This window comes from Erpetoichthys calabaricus, chromosome 2 (genome assembly GCF_900747795.2).
Source record: "Erpetoichthys calabaricus chromosome 2, fErpCal1.3, whole genome shotgun sequence".
NCBI classification, from domain to species: Eukaryota; Metazoa; Chordata; class Cladistia; order Polypteriformes; family Polypteridae; genus Erpetoichthys; species Erpetoichthys calabaricus.
Genome location: NC_041395.2, coordinates 306088408 through 306110140, shown reverse-complemented (window position 1 = coordinate 306110140; position 21733 = coordinate 306088408). Strand labels below are relative to the sequence as shown.

The 21733-nt window shown below is 37.7% G+C and overlaps 1 protein-coding gene across 1 annotated transcript in view; it reads left to right on the top strand.

The window, feature by feature from the left end:
* Positions 1-21733, top strand: part of sorcs3a (sortilin related VPS10 domain containing receptor 3a) — a 1273344-nt gene that overhangs the window by 771105 nt on the left and 480506 nt on the right. The window contains exon 4 of the mRNA XM_051922209.1: positions 851-1009. Within this exon, the coding sequence (XP_051778169.1) occupies positions 851-1009 (159 nt within the window). The remainder of the gene's footprint in view (positions 1-850; positions 1010-21733) is intronic.

The following is a 21733-nucleotide window of genomic DNA, read 5'->3' as shown; positions in this document are numbered from 1 at the left end:
ACTTTTATTCAAGGGCTTTAGCTGCCTCCCGTGCGCACGTGTGTGATAATCTTTACAATGATCAAGAGAATGGATGCACCTGAGCCAAGTTTAAACTGTCATAGCAAAGGGTCTGAATACTTGTGTCAATCTGATATTTCAATTTTGTATGTTTAATAAATTTCCAAAAAATTTCTAAAACTCTGTTTTCACTTCGTCATTATGGGGTATTGAGTGTAACAATTTTAGCATAAAGCTGCAACATAATAAATATTTAAACAGTCAAGGGGTCTGAATACTTTCTAAAGACTCTTTATTTTCAGCAGTGTAGGCCTGAGCATGAACAAGAGGTTGTAAATATGTAGTAACCGCCGTAAGTTTCCTTTTAATAAAAAGCCAACAGTGGCTTCTTACGTTTTAAAGTTTAAAACATTTTCTTTGAGTGTGTTCATTTTTCTGTGAGTCTGCCTAAGTGCCTTATCCTGCCAGATTAATTTTGCCTTATATGCCATACAGTCCCATTATAGAAAAAAATAAAATGAAGGAAAAAAAAATCTTGTTCAAAAGAGAACAAAGCATTTTAAAAGCTATAACAAGAGAGTGGATGGTCATTTTCTAAAGATACCGCATGTGAAGAAATGAAATGTCAATTGAAGATCTTTAGATCATCAAACTCAACCAACCTTGCTGCTTTTGCTTTTAAAAGTAAGACTTTCTAAAGTGAAGGTGAAATGAATGAATGGCCAGGTTATTGATTTACTCTCCATCTGGTGCTTAAGGCAGATCTATGAATGAAAAGCCCTTTCAATACTCTCATAAACGAATGTTCTTCTCTCTCTTTGTTTTTTTTATTTTTTAATGTCTCTCATAGATAATGCTCCTAAGTGATCCGGAGATTGAAAGCAGTGTGCTCATCAGCTCAGATGAAGGAGCCAACTATCAGAAATTTCGTTTGAACTTCTACATTCTTAGTCTGCTGTTTCATCCCCGACATGAAGACTGGATACTGGCTTACAGCCATGACCAAAAGGTGAGAAACATCAAGCTGACAGCAAATGACTGAAACAGAACCACGGCAATATTTTTAATTTTTTAGTTAAAAAATTTGCATGCATTTCTCTGTACTTTTAATCGGTTACATGAGTCAATTTAACATTAACGTATATTTGCAAAATTCCTTGAATTGTCTGGTTTGTTTGTTAATGACAGCAAAATGTTTCCTTACAACTTGTATTTATTATGCTGAACAAAGTGTGTCAGAATATTAAAATGTGTTAAAATTTACAATATAAATAACATGGTAAAGGCTGTCATAATGTTTAACAGCTACCAAAAAAGTCAACATTTACAGGAAGGTTATGCAGCCTATTCTATGGAGGGGCACTGAGAGTGATATTTCCAGAAGTTTTTTTATTACAAAAAAGATTTATAATAATGGGCCAGACCTGGATCCTCTAAAAACAATAAAAACAAAAATTATAAACAAGACGTGCCCACTCCAATTGTGAAATTTGTTTGGTAAGCAAACTGCTAAACTTGTTCAATAGCTCTTCCAGTCACCTCTCAAAATGTCAAAATGGTTACCTTCTGTTCCAGGGAGATGAAGAATGTCTTAGATTATGCTTTTTGTTTTATCACTCTGAATCTCTCAAGCATGTATTTTAGATTTAGGAGTATGCCTTGATTAGCATATCATTTAGTCAGTGGATGCATCTCATTTCTCTTCTTGTATGGTTTCTAGTGCTTTTTTGTTAAATGGTAATTGTAATTATATATGGTCTCACTCGAACATGGTGGAACTGGACTATAACATCTATTGATTTATATTCTCCAGTTTATATGGTACATCCTAATATGTTCTTAGACATCATTTGTTCTGGTGTGGATTAGAGACTGATAGCAAGGGTTGAGAGGTGCATAGAAATCTCAGAAACATTTCCCTATTCTGTCTTCATTTGCAGTGAAGAGAAATGTTCTTGAAAGTTATTGGTTGAATAGAATGCTGTGTGGGACTGTTGTACCCAATGAAGGAATAATATGAAGTAAAATGGGAAAGTACAGAAATGGGAATGATGATCTAAAGATGAGAAAGATTCAATGCGATTCTTTCAATATTTTATACTTTCAGTATTTTGAATTGTGAAGGTGAGCTAGAATATACAGACAGTTAAATAGCAAATACTTTGAACTTGCCCTTTATTGAAGTTTATACATGTGAAGAAGTGGATGACCTCTCAAAAGTAACAGAGACTACTAAGGAGGTACGTAGTGACTTGGAAATTGTAGAGGGAGATGTGCTGTATAGATTAAATAGGCTAAAATCCAGCAAATCACCAGACCAGATAACATCTATTCTTGAGTGCTTAAGAAAGTGTGGAAGAATTTATTACAACTGAATAAAGAAGGTTACAGGAATTTGACATCAAAACACAATAAATAAGGTAGTAAAGCAAAAATGAAAAGACACTTCATACCTCCCTAAGTCTACACCTTCTACCTTTCTCCCTCCTTGCACCTCTCATTTTCTTCTTCTTCTTCTTCTTCTTCTTCTTCTTCTTCTTCTTCTTCTTCTTCCTGCCAAGTGAACTCTCATCCACACTCCACCAGATTTCAAGTTCACCCAAGAAATGTGTACTGGCCTCTTTTATAACCAATCCCTGCACTACTTCTGAGGTCACTTCTGGTCTCCTCTGAATTATCTACAGTTCTAACATAGTCTTACAAAACCCCTGGTAGCCCCAGGTATTCCTACCAGACTGCTGGCCCATTCTTAACCAAAGAGCCAGACAAGCTTGCAGGGGTCTCAATAGCAGCCTTTTGCTGTCAGCAGTTACAGGGCTGGGGAGTGTGCATTCTTTTCTTGTGTCATCCACACTGACCAAAAATCACCTTAACAGAAGTACAGATATAAACCCTTGATACATATTTTCCCTGAATCTCTTCACACTGGGAAAATTCCTAAAGACATGAAGCTATCAAATATTTCCCAATTGTATAAAATGGGTGATCAGGCTGATCCTAGTAACTATAGGCCACTAAGCTTAACATGCATCACAGGTACGTTAAAGGAAGCAATTATTAAGGAAAAGATTGAGCAGCACCTGTCAGGAATAGGAGGATTAGCAAATAGTCAACATCGGTTAAGATATGAAAGGTCGCATTTCACTAATATGCTGGAATTCTTTGAGAATGAAAGGTTAGTGATCACACTAAAAGAAGTGTGAATTTAGGGTGTGATCTGTAGATGGATTAAGTTTGCAGAAGATGCCAAACTAGGTGGAAGGACAGATCATGTGGAATCAGCTAAATTGTTGTAGAGAGACTTGGACAGCATACAGGCCTGGGCAGATTTGTGGATGAAATTTAATATAAATAAATGAAAAGTATTATATGTAGGAAGTAAAAAAGTTAGATTTGAATTCACAATGGGAGTTCTGAAACTTGAAAATACTGGAGAAGAGCCTACATTAATAGTAATAGTGGACTTAAATAAATAAAATGTATTATTATTATTATTATTATTATTATTATTTGTCATGTACATCCAGACAGTCTGAAGAGGTCTGAATACTTTCTAAATCCACTGATCTATTTAATGAAGCAAATGTTTATTACATATTTGGGATATTATAGAAATCATAGTAATACGTACATGAAATGGGCTATTGGAATTAGAGAAGGGAAATCTCCAGTTATTGACATTCCTAGAGATAAGAAGCTTTTTGTTGTGTCTGTGGTTAATATGAAATGTCCCCACTTGCTACAGCAGTAGCGCAGAACAATCTTTGTACTACTACATATGTAATCGGCCCTCACGATCTTATTGAAATCCCACTTTGAGTAAATAAAGTCACAATCTGGACGACCGACCAGCTGGCCACCAATCTCCTCCTGAGTATCCTACTGCTATGATTATGTTTCATTTTCAATCTTTATTTCATGTTTTTTTTTAAAGAAATAATTCTATTTATAAAGACATAGTTATTATAGTTTCTGAGGTTGTTGAATTTATTACCTTTTGATTTAAATTTGTTTTCAAGTGGTTTAAAATGATTTTCATATTTATTTAAATGCAATTGGTTTTTGCAGGTACCATCTTTTTGTGGTGCAGCTGCCACCCCATTCCTATGGAATTAGTATGTTAATGTTTTAAGTGTGGTGTATCGTCATGACAGCATAAATGTTAATCCCCACATTCCAAATCATCCAACATTTTGATATCAACAGTAGACTTTCTGTGTACATATTGTTCTCCAGGACTTCCTGATATAAAGGTTATTTTTGGCTGGAACGTTAACCTCAATTTTGTTATGAATTTGCTTTGCTTTAAAATTTTCATAGCATTTACTTAGTGTTTTTTACTCTTTGTTGAGTCTGTAGAGTTTTTTTTTTTTATTACTGTGGGAATTCTGTGTTTCTGATTTATTTTTGTAAACCTTAATTAAATGTGACAAAATTATTTTTGTCTGATACCATTCTAGTTCTCTGTTGGTGCCACCATCACCCCATCGTCTTGAGGTGAGTCCCTGTTGTCAGGGTGTGATTTCTGAGGTCACGGCTTAAGGGGTCAATTAGGTTGAGGGGTTTAAAGGTCATCTTAGTGGCCATTTTGTACCTGAGTTTGCACATAATACTCTCTAAAACCTTTTCTTGTTAGTTCTTTAATATTTTTGGGTATGAAATTTTGACTTTGATTCTCTTGTTTCGTTTTGGGCTTAACAAAAATGCAGTTTGATTTCTAAGTTTTGCATGTTTTATTTAACCATGTCTTATTTAGAATTTTGTTTTTCTTTTAGCAAGAATGTTGGTTGGAACTCATGGGTTATGAACTTAGCTTGTCATTTGACACATATTTATTATCCCGGTCCCTTTACCTTCTACCTTTTCTGTAGATTATCTACAATATTAAATGATTAGCAGCTAGGTGAGATAACGAGAGAAGATGTGCTCTTCAATGGGTTTATAGACTGATTTTGAAAATATTAGAAAAAACAATTAGAAATTAGATTAGAAAAAGAGAAGATCACTTGGCTCATATGTGCGGTACTGACCAATAAAGCCACAAATAGCAGCAGTTGTTCATTACTGAATTATTTGGGTGAACAATCTTGAGCAAAACCGTGTCTGATGGGATGCAAATCAACTTTGGGTCGTCAATGACAAGACTTATTTTTTAATTCTTAAAAAAATTCAGAAATGTTAGTAGTAACCATTCAGCACATTAAACTGATTTGAAATATTTCACTATAGAGACTTCATGTGGAATTCTTTTCAGTTTTCAAAGTACACATTGCTTTGAAGTGTGAGGAGAGTTGAACGTACCCAGTAGGTGGTCCACACAGACTTCTTTATCTGGTAGCCTTAGGAGCTTCATTTTGGTGAAGCTTAGAACGGGGGTCCAGATTATTAGAAATGTTATCAGGGATTGGGCAGCAGTTCGATTTTTGGCAGGGATGTAGTATTTTAAATAGAGCTTGAAAGTGCCTTTTTATCTTGTTTAGTGTATTTTGACAAGTAGCCAAAAGCAAGCATATGTATTTTTTTGAGAAACATAATATGGTACTACTTTGCAGTATACTTCTATTTAAGCAGCCTTTGAGTTTTCAGCAATAATAATAATAATAATAATAATTCTTTACATCTGTATAGTGCTTTTGTTACTACTCAAAGGGGAGACATTTCAACTGCCTGGATGATGCAACGGCAGCCATTTTGCACCGGTACATTAACCACGCATTGGCTGTTATTTGGTGAAGAGGTGAGAGAGGCAATTAGAGACAGGGGGCCAGAATGACCAGGCCGTGGTTGGCAATTTAGCCTGGACATCGGGATGCACCTTGCTCTTTATGAACAATCCTGAGGGATCTTTTATGACCACAGAGAGCCAGGACCTCGATTTCACGTCTCATTCAAACAATGGTGCAATTTTTACAGCACAGTGTCTCTGTCACTGCACTGGGGCATTGGGATCCTCATTCAGACCACATGGTAAGCACCCTCCTGCTGTCCTTGCCAAAACCTCTTCCAGCAGCAGCCCTAGCTTGTCCTGGCTGGTGTCCCATCCAAGTACTGGCTGGGCCCAAACATACTTAATTTTATGTACCTGACCTGTTCTGAAGTCCATGTGGTATGGCTGCTGGTCATAGGCAAAGAAAGCTGAAGGGTATGCTGAAAGAATGAGGTGACCAGGCTCAGGACAAAAGTCAATTCTTTTTCACTAGTTGAACACAAGCACTGGTGCAAATAGTAGTTTGTCTTAGCAGTAGTAGCCTTAACTGGATCTCTAAGTGTAGAAGAAAATGTGACGAAAACCAGAAGAATAATAGAAGGTATTCCAGCCTGAATATATTATTCCCCACACTCTCAGCTAGCCTATTTTTCGAAAACTCTTTCAACATTCTAACTTTTAGTATAACAACTCTAAAAAAATGTTATTTTGTTGAAATTCCTTTTAACTCCTTCCAGATATAACAGACTTGCTTATGAATAAGCTGGATCATTATAAATGAAAAATAAAATCATGTCACTAAAACCACAGTTGTATTTTTTACAGTGTCAAGAAAAATTAAAGCAGCATGTGGTAATAGTAGAGTATTGTGCATTGTCAGCCATTATGGATGCCAGCCTGAAGAAGGGGACTCAGTTGCCTCAAAAGCTTGGCATATTGTAATCGGTTCACTTAGCCAATAAAAGGGGTCATCTTGCTTGACTTCCCATAAGAGCATGTTGTGTAAATCCTAATAAGCCCTACTGCTGAACTTCCTTAAGGGAACTATACATTGTATGTTGAACCCACAAGGGTTTACTTTTCTTTTTAGCCTTAATGGGTCACCTGACTAACCCTGAATACCATGTAGTCAATGATGCCAAAAAAATTAAACACAAGTCCAAAAATATATGCATGGTCTCTAACATTCTAGTGTGTTTGAGGACTGTTTAGACCCTGTAGCTCGAGGTGGACTGAGATCAGTAGGCAGGTTCTAGAACCTTCTCAATCTAATTAAGAGTTATTGGAGCCAAAGGAAATCTCACCAGGATTGGACAAACGGCTTAAAACAGTTGGACTCTAGTCCATCACAGGGACGACTCTACTCTCTGACACACACACACCATAATAACACTACAACAGTGACACTTTGCAATTAATTACCAATTAACATAACCTAAATAAAAAAAAACCCTTATTTGCATGATTATGTCTGGTCGCTATAGCTATTCAGTTATGACAAATTTTAGGGAATAACTGAATTTAAAGGTAAGATTTATTCCTGCGACTGACCATTACAGACACCAAGTGAATGCATGGCAACTTATTCTGTCAGTGAAATAGTGAATCATTATAATCTACAGATAATGGTACTGTGAGGTTAGTTCAGTTCGAGGGAAAAACATGAGTATGCACCACAGGGTACTTTGTTCATATCTAGATAACCTTTTGTTTTCCTTGCTTGTTTTTTATACTGTAACAGTTAGAAAGATCATGTAAGTAACTTGACAGTGCAAGTATAGAAAAGATAAGGCCAGGCACAACAAGATAAGGCAAGATAAGATAAGAACAGATAAGATAAGAAAAGATTGAGATAGGATAGGGTAAGATAAGGTAAGATAAGATATGTAATGATAAGATGAGCTAAGATAAGGTATGCTAAGATAAGATACAATAAGATAAGAAATTATTGGATAAGCTAAGATAAGATTAGATACGATAGGCTGTGACAAGATAAGATACAATAAAATAGAATAGGATAAGATAAGGTTCACATGCAATGAGATTCTGGTACAGTACCTGAAAAGATGCTCAAAACTACACTATTAAAAACCATACATTTAATATACTCACATAGACAGCTGACACATTACACAATTGTTAGCATAGGGAAAAAAAAGCTTTTTTTAAAAAAATATTGCACAAGTTAACATAATCTCTGTATTATATAAAAAAATTCTGAGACGCGATGATACTTTTTAGCCTGGGACGAGACGTGACTTTTTCAGAGAGATACTTTAAAGCTCCGTGAGACGAGACTTTGTGCCAAGATTTAACCACGTCTGGGGCCAGAAATAAAAGACAAAGAGTAGATGACAAAGTAAAATGTCGTAAAGAGGTTCAAAAACATTGCCGCGATACATATGCAGAGCAGGTTAGAGATAATGAAAGTACTAAAATTCAAAAGTCTCAAAAAAATGATGGTAAAGATCGCATTAGCGCTAACAAACAGAAATTATTACTCGGTAAAATAATCGAACAGTGAAAAGCAATCAAATATATTTTTCAGATTTAAACTTTAAGTCGGAGACTTGTAGATCATCTAATTCATGTTGCCATCAGGGGAAAGTTGTGTTTCTTCCTAATGAAGAGGCCTATCCTCGAGAATTAAAAGATTTGTTGTTTGGTGAAAGTGAAATCCACATACGCGAGAGGCTTGGGGGTTGGCGAGCAAAGCAAGCAGGGGGCAAAGCCCCCTAGTAAATAAATAATAATGTTGGATATGATCTTTCAGATTTACATAATTGGTAATTGGTTTGGGGTAGAAACTGTTCATCAGTCTTGTGGTCCATGCTCTATATCTCTTCCCTGAGGGGAGAAGTGCACTGATTGAGATTGATTGAAGACATTTCTAAATACCTCTGTTAACTCCACAGCATAGTCTCTGAGAACTCGTCCTGGGCCAACCATTTTTCATACATTGATATTCTGGAATGTGGGTATAACGTCAGCAGACTCTATAGTGAGAACCTGGCTGTTGGTATCTGAAGCTGGAATAATGGCTGTGACTGTTCCTGGTCTCTCCTCCCCATGGCGTCCTAAGAAGCAGTTAAGCTGCTCTGCCAGTGAGGAACTGCTGCTATTGGTAGTTAGGTTGTTATTATTGTTTTGTTTAGTTATGTGATGTATACCTAGTCATGCATGGCGGGGGTCTGAGTTGTCAAAATGATGCTCAATTTTGTACTTGTAGGCAGCTTTAGCATCTGTAATGCCCCTCTTCAGCTTCAACCTGGCAACACTGTACTGCTGTTTATCACCAGAGTGGAAAGCCTTATTGAGAGACTTTAGCAAGATTAGTACATCTCTTGTCATCCACAGCTTATTGTTGAAGAAAGAATGGATTTGTTTTGTTATAGTGACATTATCTATGCAGCTCTTTATATAAAACAGTACAGCAGAAGTATATAAATCAATATTGTCATCCTCCAATACAATCCAGTCAGTGCTACTGAAGCAGTCCTGGAGCTGCTCAGAAGCTCCCCCTGGCCACCCCTATACTGTATGTGTCTTACAGTAGGTTTGACCATGTTGATAAGAGGTCTGTATACTGGAGCTAAAAACCGAGAGATGTGGTCAGACTCGCTCAGATGTGGGAGAGGCAATGCTTTAAACCCATGCTTGAGGTTGCTGTATACATGGTCAGGTATGTTTTTTTTTCTCTTGTGGGACATTGGAGATGTTGATAGAATTTAGGGAGCACAACCTTTACATTGGCCTGGTTAAAAATCACCTGCTGTTACAAACACTCCGTCTGGGTGGGCATTCTGTTGTTTGGTAATGGAAGTTAGCAGAAAGCCCAAGGCAATTGTAGTGTTAGCATTCGGAGGTCCGTATACAGCAGTGACTATAACAACTGTTAAGTTCCCTTGGCAAATAGAATGGACGACATTTTATTGACACATATTCCATTTGATCTTAGCATTTATACACCAGTTATTTTTTTGTGTATTCACACAATCCTACTCCCCTGCTGTAGTCCCGTTGGCCCGGTGTAATACACAGCCCTCTAGCTTAATAGCCTCATCCAGAATTGTCGCATTGAGCCACGTCTCCATAATTACCATAATGCAGCAGTCCTAGATGTTCTGCATGGAGATGGTAAGTTCCAGCTCCTCTATTTTATTTGGGAGCTATCTTGCGTTGGAGATGAAGAGACTAGACAGCGGAGGATTATGTGAGGTGCTTACTAGTCTAGCACATATACCGGCCTGTCAGCCACGCTTTGTGAGGTGTTTCACAAAGACAGACAGACAGACAGACAGACAGACATGCTATCACAGTAGGATCTATAAAAAGGAACCACACAACAATGTCAAATACACTTATAATGACCAGAAAAGACTTACTTTATAAAGGGGCTTCCCAATATTACTAAAAGCTGACTCCTTTGGCCTCTTTTAAAAAAATAACTGTTATGTCAACATTTCTGTTTAAGCATACTGCACACTACTAGACACATGTGAACTAAAACCTTGCAAAATCCATGCACATGCTCTTTAGCATGGTGGGGGCATCATAACAATGTGGTCAAAGGGAAACAGGAAAGGAACAAGGCAGAAAAGCTAAACAGTAAAAGGTGACACAGGAAACTCAAACAACAATACAAAAATGCATTTTCTCAACTGTAAAACCACACAAAATGTTATCATGACAGCACTAATAACCACCAAATGCAATCCTAATCATCACTGTCAGCTTACCTTTAAATACACAATACAACAGAGAAAGCAAGCAAGTGCTGGGATTTAGCCGGCATAAAAAGCCATCTTATTTGTTAATAATAACAGGCAGAGGCAAACAGTAAATGGGGATTACCTAGCAAGGTCTTGCACTAGGATGGATAGATAGATAGATAGATAGATAGATAGATAGATAGATAGATAGATAGATAGATAGATAGATAGATAGATAGATAGATAGATAGATAGATAGATAGATAGATAGATAGATAGATAGATAGATAGACCTTTATTGTTGGACAAAGTACAATAGAACAACAGATGTCCATTTTGAATTTTGTTCAATGCATCGGAAGAGGGCATCTGTTGTGTCATGTGCTACCTGCCAGGGAAGTACAGGACAATGTGGGTTTTTATATTAGACATATATAAAGGAAAGACCTGTGTGTATGGAGCAGTGCGCTCTGCTCACGTGCAGTCACAGCCACTAGATGGCATATGTATTCACTTTTATATTTTTTTGGGGCTTGCATGCATCTCAGTTCCCACTACGAAAGGCGTGTGTGCAGCAACAACAAACGTCATGCTAATGACACAACATCAAAACGAAGCAAACGCCGCGGCTCAACAACATGCAAGTGAAAAACCTCAGCAACGGAGGGCAAAGCTTGACTTTCTCACTAAAAACATTGTCTATCTGGAGGTATTTTCTCGATACGAAGATTAATAGGACTCATATGCCAGTGATAATATATGGTATTGCAAGCGTCTTCTTTTGAAAGCCAGTGGGGCAGCAAGCACAGGTAGGTCCACGTCCTCTGCACGGGGTCATTCTTAAGAGTCAGCTGACGCCTCTCCAAGCTCACAATTATAGTAAAACTGTTAGGGAATCTTTGGGTTGTTTTTTGTCCCGAAGACCACACACAGCTAGTATAATTATAATTAGTAATGATTTGATGACCAATGCTAAACCAGGACATAGGCTGAAATTTACTGTTTGATAAACTTAAAGTGAAACTCCAATTAATAATGAGGACTTTTTCTTATATCTCTGCTCTACTTCACAATATTCCCCTTTTTGTTCCAAGATAAGAAATGTCCCTTTACACTTCTGTCTTTTGTACATGTTCTCACAGCACACATCTATTTTCTTTGTTTATTTGATCTTATATTGAATTTATTAAAAACATATAACATCCCATGCAATCAAGTCAAAACGTAACAAAACTAAATTCAAATCAACCCCTACCCATGAGAAAGAGAGGAAGGCCAACAACCAGAGCAAAACTGTTAAGAGAAGAGAGAAAGGAGTCTTTTCCCCCCAATATAAATGCCTATTCTAAAATATTATTGATTAGATCCTGCCAGGTTTTAAAAAAGTTTTGAACAGATCCTCTAAGTGAGAATTTGATTTTTTTTTTAATTTAAAATACAATACAATAAAATACAATTTATTTCTGTATAGCCCAAAATCACACAAGAAGTGCTGCAATGGGCTTTAACAGGCCCTGCATCTTGACAGCCCCCCAGCCTTGACTCTCTAAGAGGACAAGGAAAAACTCCCAAAAAAAACCCTTGTAGGGGGAAAAAAAAATGGAAGAAACCTTGGGAAAGGCAGTTCAATGAGAGACCCCTTTCCAGGCAGGTTGGACGTGCAGTGGTTGTCAAAAAGAAGGGGGTCAATACAATACAATGCACAGAACAGAAGAAATTCTCAATACAATATAAAAATAAAAATATTACAAGTACGGAGCAGAATTTAACAGTAGATGATATCATATAATATGATTTGGATTTAGTATACAACATCAGTTATCCACTAACTTAAAAGAGGTGAGTTAGGATTCTTCCAGTTGATCAAGATAAGTCTACTGTACGTGCCAATAGTGAAGTTAAGACAATTACAATTTGTTTGTCCTTCTCCACTTTAAGCCCCTCTGTGCGCCCACCAAACACTACTGTTAATGGGTTAGGAGGGATTGTGACACCAAGGCTGTCTGAAAGGCATTTAAAATTTTTTCTCCAAAATGATGTTAATTTGGTGCACACTCAAAATACGTGGTCTAGTGAGGCCAGAGCTCGATTGCAATGTTCGCAGGTTGGGTCTTGCCCTGGAAACATTTTGGGCAATTTTAAGCAAGACAGATTTGCTCAATAAAAGTTTTCATTTGAATAATTGATTGCTTTACACATATGGAGCTATTTTCTTAACCTAATAATTCACACACTTGGTGTCTGAAAAAACTGAGCATTCCAGAGCAGTTTCAGGCACAACAGCAACAGCCCAGTCCACTGAGGGGCTCCTCATTCACAACTATAATCACCCGTGCAACGTCAGATCTTTTAAGCTAAACTTCATGTTTTAGAGTTGTGAGGAGAAAATAAAATAAATGGAAAAATTCAACACAAAGCCTATGTGAATGTTCAAAAAGCTCCACACAAAGAGAGACAGGACTACGTTAGAACCCACAACTCTGGAACTATGAGTTAACAATGCGCATCAGTATAAAAGTACAGTATATTAATATCATTTTTAATTTATTTTCTAAACAATAAAAAATCCATATATTAAAAAAATCCTATTTAAATCTAGGATGAAAACTAACAGTACTGAAGGGGCTAAATCGCAATTGCTTTAGTTTAAGCCTTAATTGGTGCAGCCAGAGAGACAGAATGCACTTATCACCCTGTGTTAACAACCTCTGCGATCCAAGCTATTTTTTTTTCTTTTTGCAAACAATATCCAAACCTAATTTTCATCAAAAAATTGTACACTTCAGTAACCAATAAGGCATCCTGATTAGGTACACTGAGTTCTCTGGGGAAACATCTGAAAGTCATTACCCTTGTAATCAGTTTGAAATATCTTGCTAGAATACGCTGTACGGTTGTTGTTTTTTCTTCCCAGCCCAGTTCATAACATACAGTAATTGCCTATACAACTCTATCCCTTTTAAACATTTCTTACCTCATAATGGTAGTTTCACACTGACATAACTACTTCTGTTCTGACATTAATATTCACATTTTAGAAAAGAAAATGCCATTTCAGGTTCGTCAAAGATAGATTTGTATTTAAGGCATAATTAAATTATTATTTGTTTCCTCTGTGGCTTCTATGATTGACGGTAGCTCTGAATCTTTATCCTTACAGCTCTTTCAATTAGTTTTTGCTCATTCAGAACATTGAGGGTAGTTTACATTTATCCTAATTGCATTTCCTATCTATCATTCCTAAACTATCTCTGTTTTCCAATCTGCATTCCAAAGGAAGCCGCGTGCATCTCAAGATGTTCTGTCAATATGCGTGCTAACAAAGTAATAGCAGCATGAACTGAACGCAAGGCAAGGTCTACGTTGCCTGCCTAGTCATCCATTCACGTGAAGAAAATGAAGTAAAACTTGAATATTAGTATGATGAAGCTATTAAATGTAACCTAATAATGACTTTAATAGCAGTTGGACTCAGGAGCTGAGATCACTTAAACCAGAAACATAGAATCTAGAAGGGGTGCAGCCGAAATGCAAAAATGAAGAAAGTGCATTCTGTTTAAAATTACAGTGAGTCACATAGCATATCGAGGTAATAAAATATTTTTGGATGATGATTAATTTAGAATGAATTTTTTACCAGTGTCATTCATTTTTAAATCTTTGAAATAATATAATATATTTTCCCCTCATTAAGAAGAAACTTGTACTTGGTTTTTAATAGTATTCACATATTAAAAATACATTGAATATCAACATGAAAGGTAGAGGCTATTAAGTTTAACAGTGGGCTGCAGGCTCAGCCCCCTTATTGACTTGCATTGCAAAACAGTGCAAACCTATAAACTGTAAAATACTCCATATTTAGAGCTTTTTAAAAATTGGTGTTTATCTGGAAATGTGCTAAAGTGTATGGAGTGTTTGTCTCATTATTATTCTTGTAAATATATACTGTGCTTAGCAGTTCACACATTTATAAGTTAGTATCTCTGACATTATCTGCACTGAAAGAAGATGAAATGCCCATATAGGAAAGAAATGAGTTCTAAGACTTATGACTTTGCGAGAGATGACATTAAAATACCATTGTAAATTTTACACTTGGCACAACTGACTTTGCTGATTGCTTACAGAACAAATATTTCAAATACTGTGCATTAGGAGATTGCTGAGTTGTATTTAGGGCAGCACAGTGCTGAAGGATTTGGTGCTGCCGCCTCACAGCTTCAGAGCCCTCGGTACAAATCCCTGTCCTGGCTTGGTCTCTTTGAGGTCTCTTTGAGGTTTGCACGTTCTCCCCATGCCTATGTAAAGTTCTTCTTCGGGTTGTGGGGAACAGGCCGTACACAGACAGGTAGACATGGTTTTATCACCCAACACACGTTTATTTACACTATTTACAATACAGTGAACCAAACACAACCCAGTGCCGCAGCACCAATCACTCCAAAGTCCTGGCCTCTCACAATGCCTGTACTCTTCTTCTGACCGCCTCCACTCCTATCCTCCAAGCTCCGTCCACTTCCACCCGACTCCAGCCATCGAGGGAGGCGCCCCCTTTTATACACACCCGGATGTGCTCCAGGTGCCTCCTAATGAGCTTCCGCCGCACTCCGGGTGTCCCTGGTCTTCTTCCCCCCAGCACTTCCAGGTGTGGCGGAAGTGCTGAGGGCCAGGGCTCCACAGGCATTGGGGCGCCCCCTGGCAGTGACCACGGGCCCCTATAGGGTTGAGTTTCTAAGCTCCGTTCCCATGGTCCCCAAAGCCACCCGGGCGGTCGCCCCCTCATGGTCTGGAGGAGGCCTAGTCCTTCTGGGCATCCCGGCTGGGTACCACCCCCAGCCACTTGCCACAGGGTATTTTGGTGTCCCTCCCTCATCTCAAACATGTGTGTCAACTTAATTGGCGACTCTATACTGGTTCTGTGTGTGTGTGCCCTGCAATGGACTGGCACCCTGCTCAGGCTAGATTCCTGCATCGAACTTAGTGCTCCCAGGGTAGGCTCTAAATCCCACCAACTTGAGATAAATTAGGGGCCTTTGTTAATAAATGGACAAATAGCACATAATAAAAAGAGAAATGCTTGGTGTAAAGAAAACCAAGATTATATTGAATCATTTGATCAATTCAGTAAAGGTCTAGTTTTCTGCAATGTGTATATAATACAGTGGAACCTCGGTTTGCGAGAATAATTCGTTCCGGAAACGTGCTCGCAGTCCAAAGCACTCGTATATCAAAGTGAATTTCCCCATAAGAAATAATGGAAACTCAGATGATACATTCCACAACCCAAAACTATTCATATAAAAATGATTAATACAAAATATAAAGTAAAAATACATAAAACAAATTAACCTGCACTTTATCTTTGAAAAGAATCATGGCTGGTGTGAGTGAGTTTCTAAACTCTTGTGGGATTCCACCCAACGGGACGACACGCGGAAGAGCCTGCCTAATATTATGTACCTTCTAGTGCTGCCAAAACAGCTCTGACCCATCAAGGCATGGGCTCCATAAGAACTGTGAAGGTGCCCTGTGGTATCTGGCACCAACATGTTAGCAGCAGATCCTTTAAGTCCTGTAAGTTGCAATGTGGGGCCTCAAAGTATAATTTGCATTATAAGGACTTATTAATGATATCAGCTCTTTTAAATGCATATGGAGTTTTGGGTAAGTGTTGTTCACTATGCATATGGGGGATTATGGACTGGTTATGTAGGATTCTTTTCAGTAATCACTTGTTTTTGTTTGATGGCAATTTTCCTTTGTTTTTTACCTGCAATGATTTTCAATTTTGTTTTTCATATCTATCTATGAAAGACTCCATATAATACAGTAGATGTAAAGCTGCAGGCTTCTTTTAAACTGAAGCCGGGACTGTTTCTGTTGTCATGGCATTGGTGATCCAAAGCACTTTGGAGTCAGATGGAAACGAGAGCAGTCCTCCCCAGGCAGCACCCTCTGATGGCACCCAAGGACCCAAAGAGGGCTGCACTTCTGGACTCCAATTCCCATGCCACCCTGCAGGCATCCTAAATGGGTTCAGCCAAGAGGAACACTGCCACCTGCCGTTTGGGGACATTAGCTCTTCCCAACATCCACGTTCACCTAGTCCATCCATTATTATTGTAATGTTGTAAGGCATTCCAACTAGTGAGTCTCCATTCCACCATCAATCCATTGTGACCTCTGGGCCGGGCAAGAAATCATCCTACATTCTTCCTCTATGGCCCTTACAAAAGACAGAGACACTAAATAATAGACAGAAAATAAACCATTTATTATATGGTGTCTTTCCTAATCTATATATTATATAGTTTCTTTCCTATCTATCTATCTATCTATCTATCTATCTATCTATCTATCTATCTATCTATCTATCTATCTATCTATCTATCTATCTATCTATCTATCTATCTATCTATCTATCTATCTATCTATCTATCTATCTCAGTTGCTTCTTCTCTATCAATCTTTTATATAACATCTTTCCTCTGTAGATAGATAGATAGATACTTTAATATGTAAAGAGAGGCACTATAAAACTCAAACTGACAAACACAACAGGTACAAGGCAATAGTGGGGGTGCTTTCCCAACATATGTCTTCTGGCAGAACTTTATTGCTGTTCAACCCTATAATAATATCAGGCCCCCTTGCCATACACTTACATACAAACAGAAGATGACAAAAGAAATAAAAAGCTGAAAAGAAAGCAGCAGAGCTTGCCTAGGCTTACATTGTACGGGATACAATGTAACTGACCATATCTGAAAACGCCCCTTGACATCTGACAGCGTTCAAAGATATTATCCGCTAATTCCGTATATCTGGGAGTGAAGCAGAGATCTGTCTAGTGGATAAGCTGCCTGCCGCAGGATCCTAGGCTGTGGATAACCAGACAATGATCTCCTGCACCCAAAAAAAGGGCTCACTCGAATCATGTCAGAGAAATTTGGCAGTACGGTCAACAAAACTGAAGTAATACATTGGAATATTCTATCTTAATGCATTTACATCCTGCATATAAACAGATGTTTTGTTTCTCATTTTTTCCCTAAAATGTATTTGTTGTTATGCAAATTTTAGCCCCAGTACTTAGACACTGTCTTGGTAATTGCCTTCTCTTCTTGTGCTGATATGTGGGGATTGTCGGAGAAAATAAGAAGCAACTCATGATTTAAAACAAGTCGTTAATTGCAGCCGAGGTGCATGATGCTCGCTCTCTCTCTCTCTCTTTCTCCCCGAGATAGGACATATTTAAGAAATATGTTTTCTCTGGCTTGATGTATCGATCAGACACCTAAGACTAGAAAATTCACAAAAGCTGCAATTTGCAGGGAAGCTTAGGCACACATACAAAAAGAAAAATGTAACCTTGGCAGCAAAATAGGGAGAAGCAAAAAAAGGCTGGAAGACAAATCAAAGAAGTGTTTTGGATACTCAAAAGCAGCTCTAGGCAGAATAATATGGATTGAGAACACAGAAAACAGATGGTCTAGATCTGTGCTGCAATGGTGGCTCAAGAATAAAACACCAGCTGGCGATGTGAATGGCAGAAGTTTGGATGGATTTGAGAGCTGACAATGGTGTCGATAGATAAAACGGAGGATTCAGTCAATCAGCAGGAAGCCACATCTTGACAGCAAAACCATGCAGCATGTCTACTTTTTATAAAAGTGGCATCATGCATTCCTTTTTTTTTACATCAGTTATTTGTTTGAGTTTATTAAGCATGCATAGGAAATAGTTGTTTTTTTTTTTTGTAAATGCAGCTCTGCAGTACAACATCTTGCCAGCTTTTATTGCATACATTTGTTTTCCAATGAACAATTTTGTGGTTTAGCTGCTAAAATGGCGGTCCAAAATTGGGCACAGCAAAGCATTTTCTTCAAATTAAAAAAAGTTATGTCAAGGAGGAATAGAAGAAGTACCCTTTCGTTTCTTAAGCCTATTTTTTCCATTACTGGGGGAGACAGGGCCTTTCTAAAAAACACAAAATGTAAAGAAATTATCAACCTTAGTCTGTCTGTCACTGGGTCCAATCCATCAGAAAGTAGCTAAGTCACCAATTAAATTAAAATGAAGACCAATCAGTTAAAAAATTTCTCATAACACAGACTCACCTGTACAAAAGACGCTAAACCTTTTCACATGTGTCAGTCAGTCACTACAAAACTGTGACCAATGAATAAAAGCCTTTCACTACTGTTTCAAAACTTGGACACAAAATGTTTTTATACTTTTATCAAAACCTTATATGACTTTGAAAAGAGTACTGCGAGAAATTTAGGCCTAATATAGAGTAAAAGGTGTCCCGACACAAAAATGAAATGTGAAGGATTTTTTTAAAACTTTGCACAGTATAATTGTTAAAACTGAGAAAAACAAAATGATACACATGAAACTATATGCATCAGAAACACAAAGAAAAAAAATGTACAAACATTGAATATAGCAATAACTACTGTATAGTACAGCAAAGTCATACTACTTACCATATATACTCACGTTTAAGTTCTCCTGCGGATAAGTCGGGGCTTGATTTTACCGTATAATTTCTGGTATTTTGTAGTGTTGGTTGTATAAGTTGAATGCGGAAAATTCACGCTATTGGTACAAGGGATTATGATATGCTAACATGCACCAGAGAGAGTCACCACGGAGCACACTGCCTTTTTTACTATATATTGTGCCTACGTGACCACACGGTAATACCCGCACCATCCCGACGTTTGCACTGATTTGTGTTTTTTGTATCTCACATCCTCATACACCTTTATCGTCAGAGCATCCCTTATCTACGATGGAGCGTTCAATCAGAAGAAAATATGAAGCCTGTTTTAAATTACATGTTGTTGAAGTAGCGAAAGAAATTGGTAACTGCGTTGCTGCAACAAATTCGATGCGTCTGAAAAACTGGTGTGAGATTGGGGGAGGCAAGAAGATGTAAAAAAAAAAAAATTAAAGTGTTGTAGTTTTGAACAGGCGTATAAGTCAGGGTCTGATTTTATGATCAACTTTTTTGGGTTTCAAGACCCGACTTATATGCAAGTATGTACAGTATATGTATATATGCATTGTGACCATGAGTGGGCACCAGAGATGATGTGAGAAGATATGCAGGTGATGGGCGTAACAGAACAAGATGGAGAGGACAGAAAGATATGGAAGAAGATGATCCGCTGTGGCAACCCCTAATGGGAGCAGCCGAAAAAAGAAGAAGACTGACAGTGTGCAATTTGCTTGCTCTTTCATGCATATCTGAAAAAAATTTAAAGTGATTTGACTGGAAACACTACAGTACAGGTGAGTGAGGTTCGGATGGACAAAAGTACAAACTGTTTTGATGAGTTGTGATCAAACTTCTTTATTAATCGAACATGTGTAGAAATGATAGAGTGTGTACAAACACAATGAGAAACACTAATGTGGGTGGGCAAATGTGTTACTGATTTGAGAACTGCATTAAGAGTAAGGAGAATGATGTTCCTGATATGAGAACTGCATCAAAGCGATCAAGAAAAACTGTGATAGATCAAGAAAACTTTAATTTAGTCTGTGTTATTACAAATCTGTGATTATCTATTCATGATCATTTATGGAACCTGTCAGAGATCTAAATAAAAAGCTCCTTCTGGAACCTTCATGTAAATGGTTCTTTACAGAACCAATAATGGTTCCTCTATGGCATCACTCTAAAGAGTCCACTATAGCATCTTTATTTTAAAGTTTGATTCATCACTTAACTTTGTGCTACACATTAGGTCTCCTTCCAAAATTTAATTCTATCATCTCTGTAACATTGCCCACCTCCATTCATTTTTGTTCTTTAATGATGCTCAAACTCTGGTTCAATGTTTCATAATGTCTTATATTAATTACTACAATTCCCTCTTCATCAGCCTCCCTGCAAAATCTGTACAGAAGCTACAATACATTCAGAACTCCACAGCCAGAGTCCTCACCCACACAATGCATTCTGCTCACATCTCCCTTGTTCTCTCCCAATATCACTGGTTACTGGTTCTATCAAGGATTGAATTCAAGATTCTGCTTCTCACCTTCAAAGCCCTATATAATCTTGCCCCTCTCTACTGCACTCAGCTCCTATCTCCATACACTCCTTGTTGCTCTCTCAGGTCCTCCAACAGTAACCTTACTGTCCCATGCACCAGACTCTCCACCCTGGCAGGCAGGTCCTTCAGTGTTATGGCCCCTCAACTCTGGAACTCTCTTCCTCAGTCTCTCCGAGATTGCTCCTCTTTCTCCACCTTTAAATCTCAACTCAAAACTTCCTCTTCAATGAACTTTTGTCTTCTGTGTGATTTTTTTTCTCTGTATGTAAAGCAACCTTGGGTTTGTGAAAGGCACTCTATAAATGCAATATATTATTAATATTATCAAAGAGTGTATGGATGCATACATTTTCTAGATTTAGTTAGTCCAACACATGGTAACAAGAAGCCAAAGCTGATTATAGCAGAGTTGGGTGGAAAAGCAAGAGCCAAATCCAGAATTAAGAGGCAAAGTCAATCTTGGTAGAATGGCTAAAGGCAAAAATCCCTCTGTGAGAGGTCATCAGTTCAGTATCCATCCATCTGCCCAATTTATGAATCAATATATTCCAGCACAGCAGCTGTATAGCCATCATTGGGCAATTCAAAGTAACCAACTCTGAGCTGTTGTGATGTTAGTTTTTTGTGTAAACCGACTTTATTAAAGTATACATCTATTTAGAGGATTTGGAAACCAAGCATTAAGGAACTAACATTTATCTATAAGACCTTTTGAGAAAGTTGAGATGTTTCTGCTGTGTAATTGTGCAACAACATAGAAGCCACCATTTTTTGAGTTCCATCATCAAGATGTAGCTCCCAGTTGCTTCTGCGTGCTCACTGATGCATTTAACACCAGATGTCATTAATGCAATAGATTAAATGGTTGGATCTAACATCCATTTCCCATTTGCAGATAAATTCTTGAATCTGATGTGCAAATCTTTGTTGAAAGATTTCCTGGCTTTAGATCTTTGTTCTTGTTATTTGCTATGGTTGATTTAGGTTAGCAATTTCAACTTGCTGGCATATTGATTTGGCTAATGGTTTTGAATCTGGCTCAGTCTCTGTCTTCTAATCCTTTTCATTAAAAATCCTTACTGTCTTGTCCTGAGTCAGTACACAGGTAAGTTACCAGTTGCAAAGAATGTAAGATTTAATATATGTTAACTTACTGCAGACAGCAAAATATGTCAGTATCTTTAAAGAGCTTTTATCAGCCAGCCCCCTTACAGTTGAAAGTACTAATCCGTTTTAAA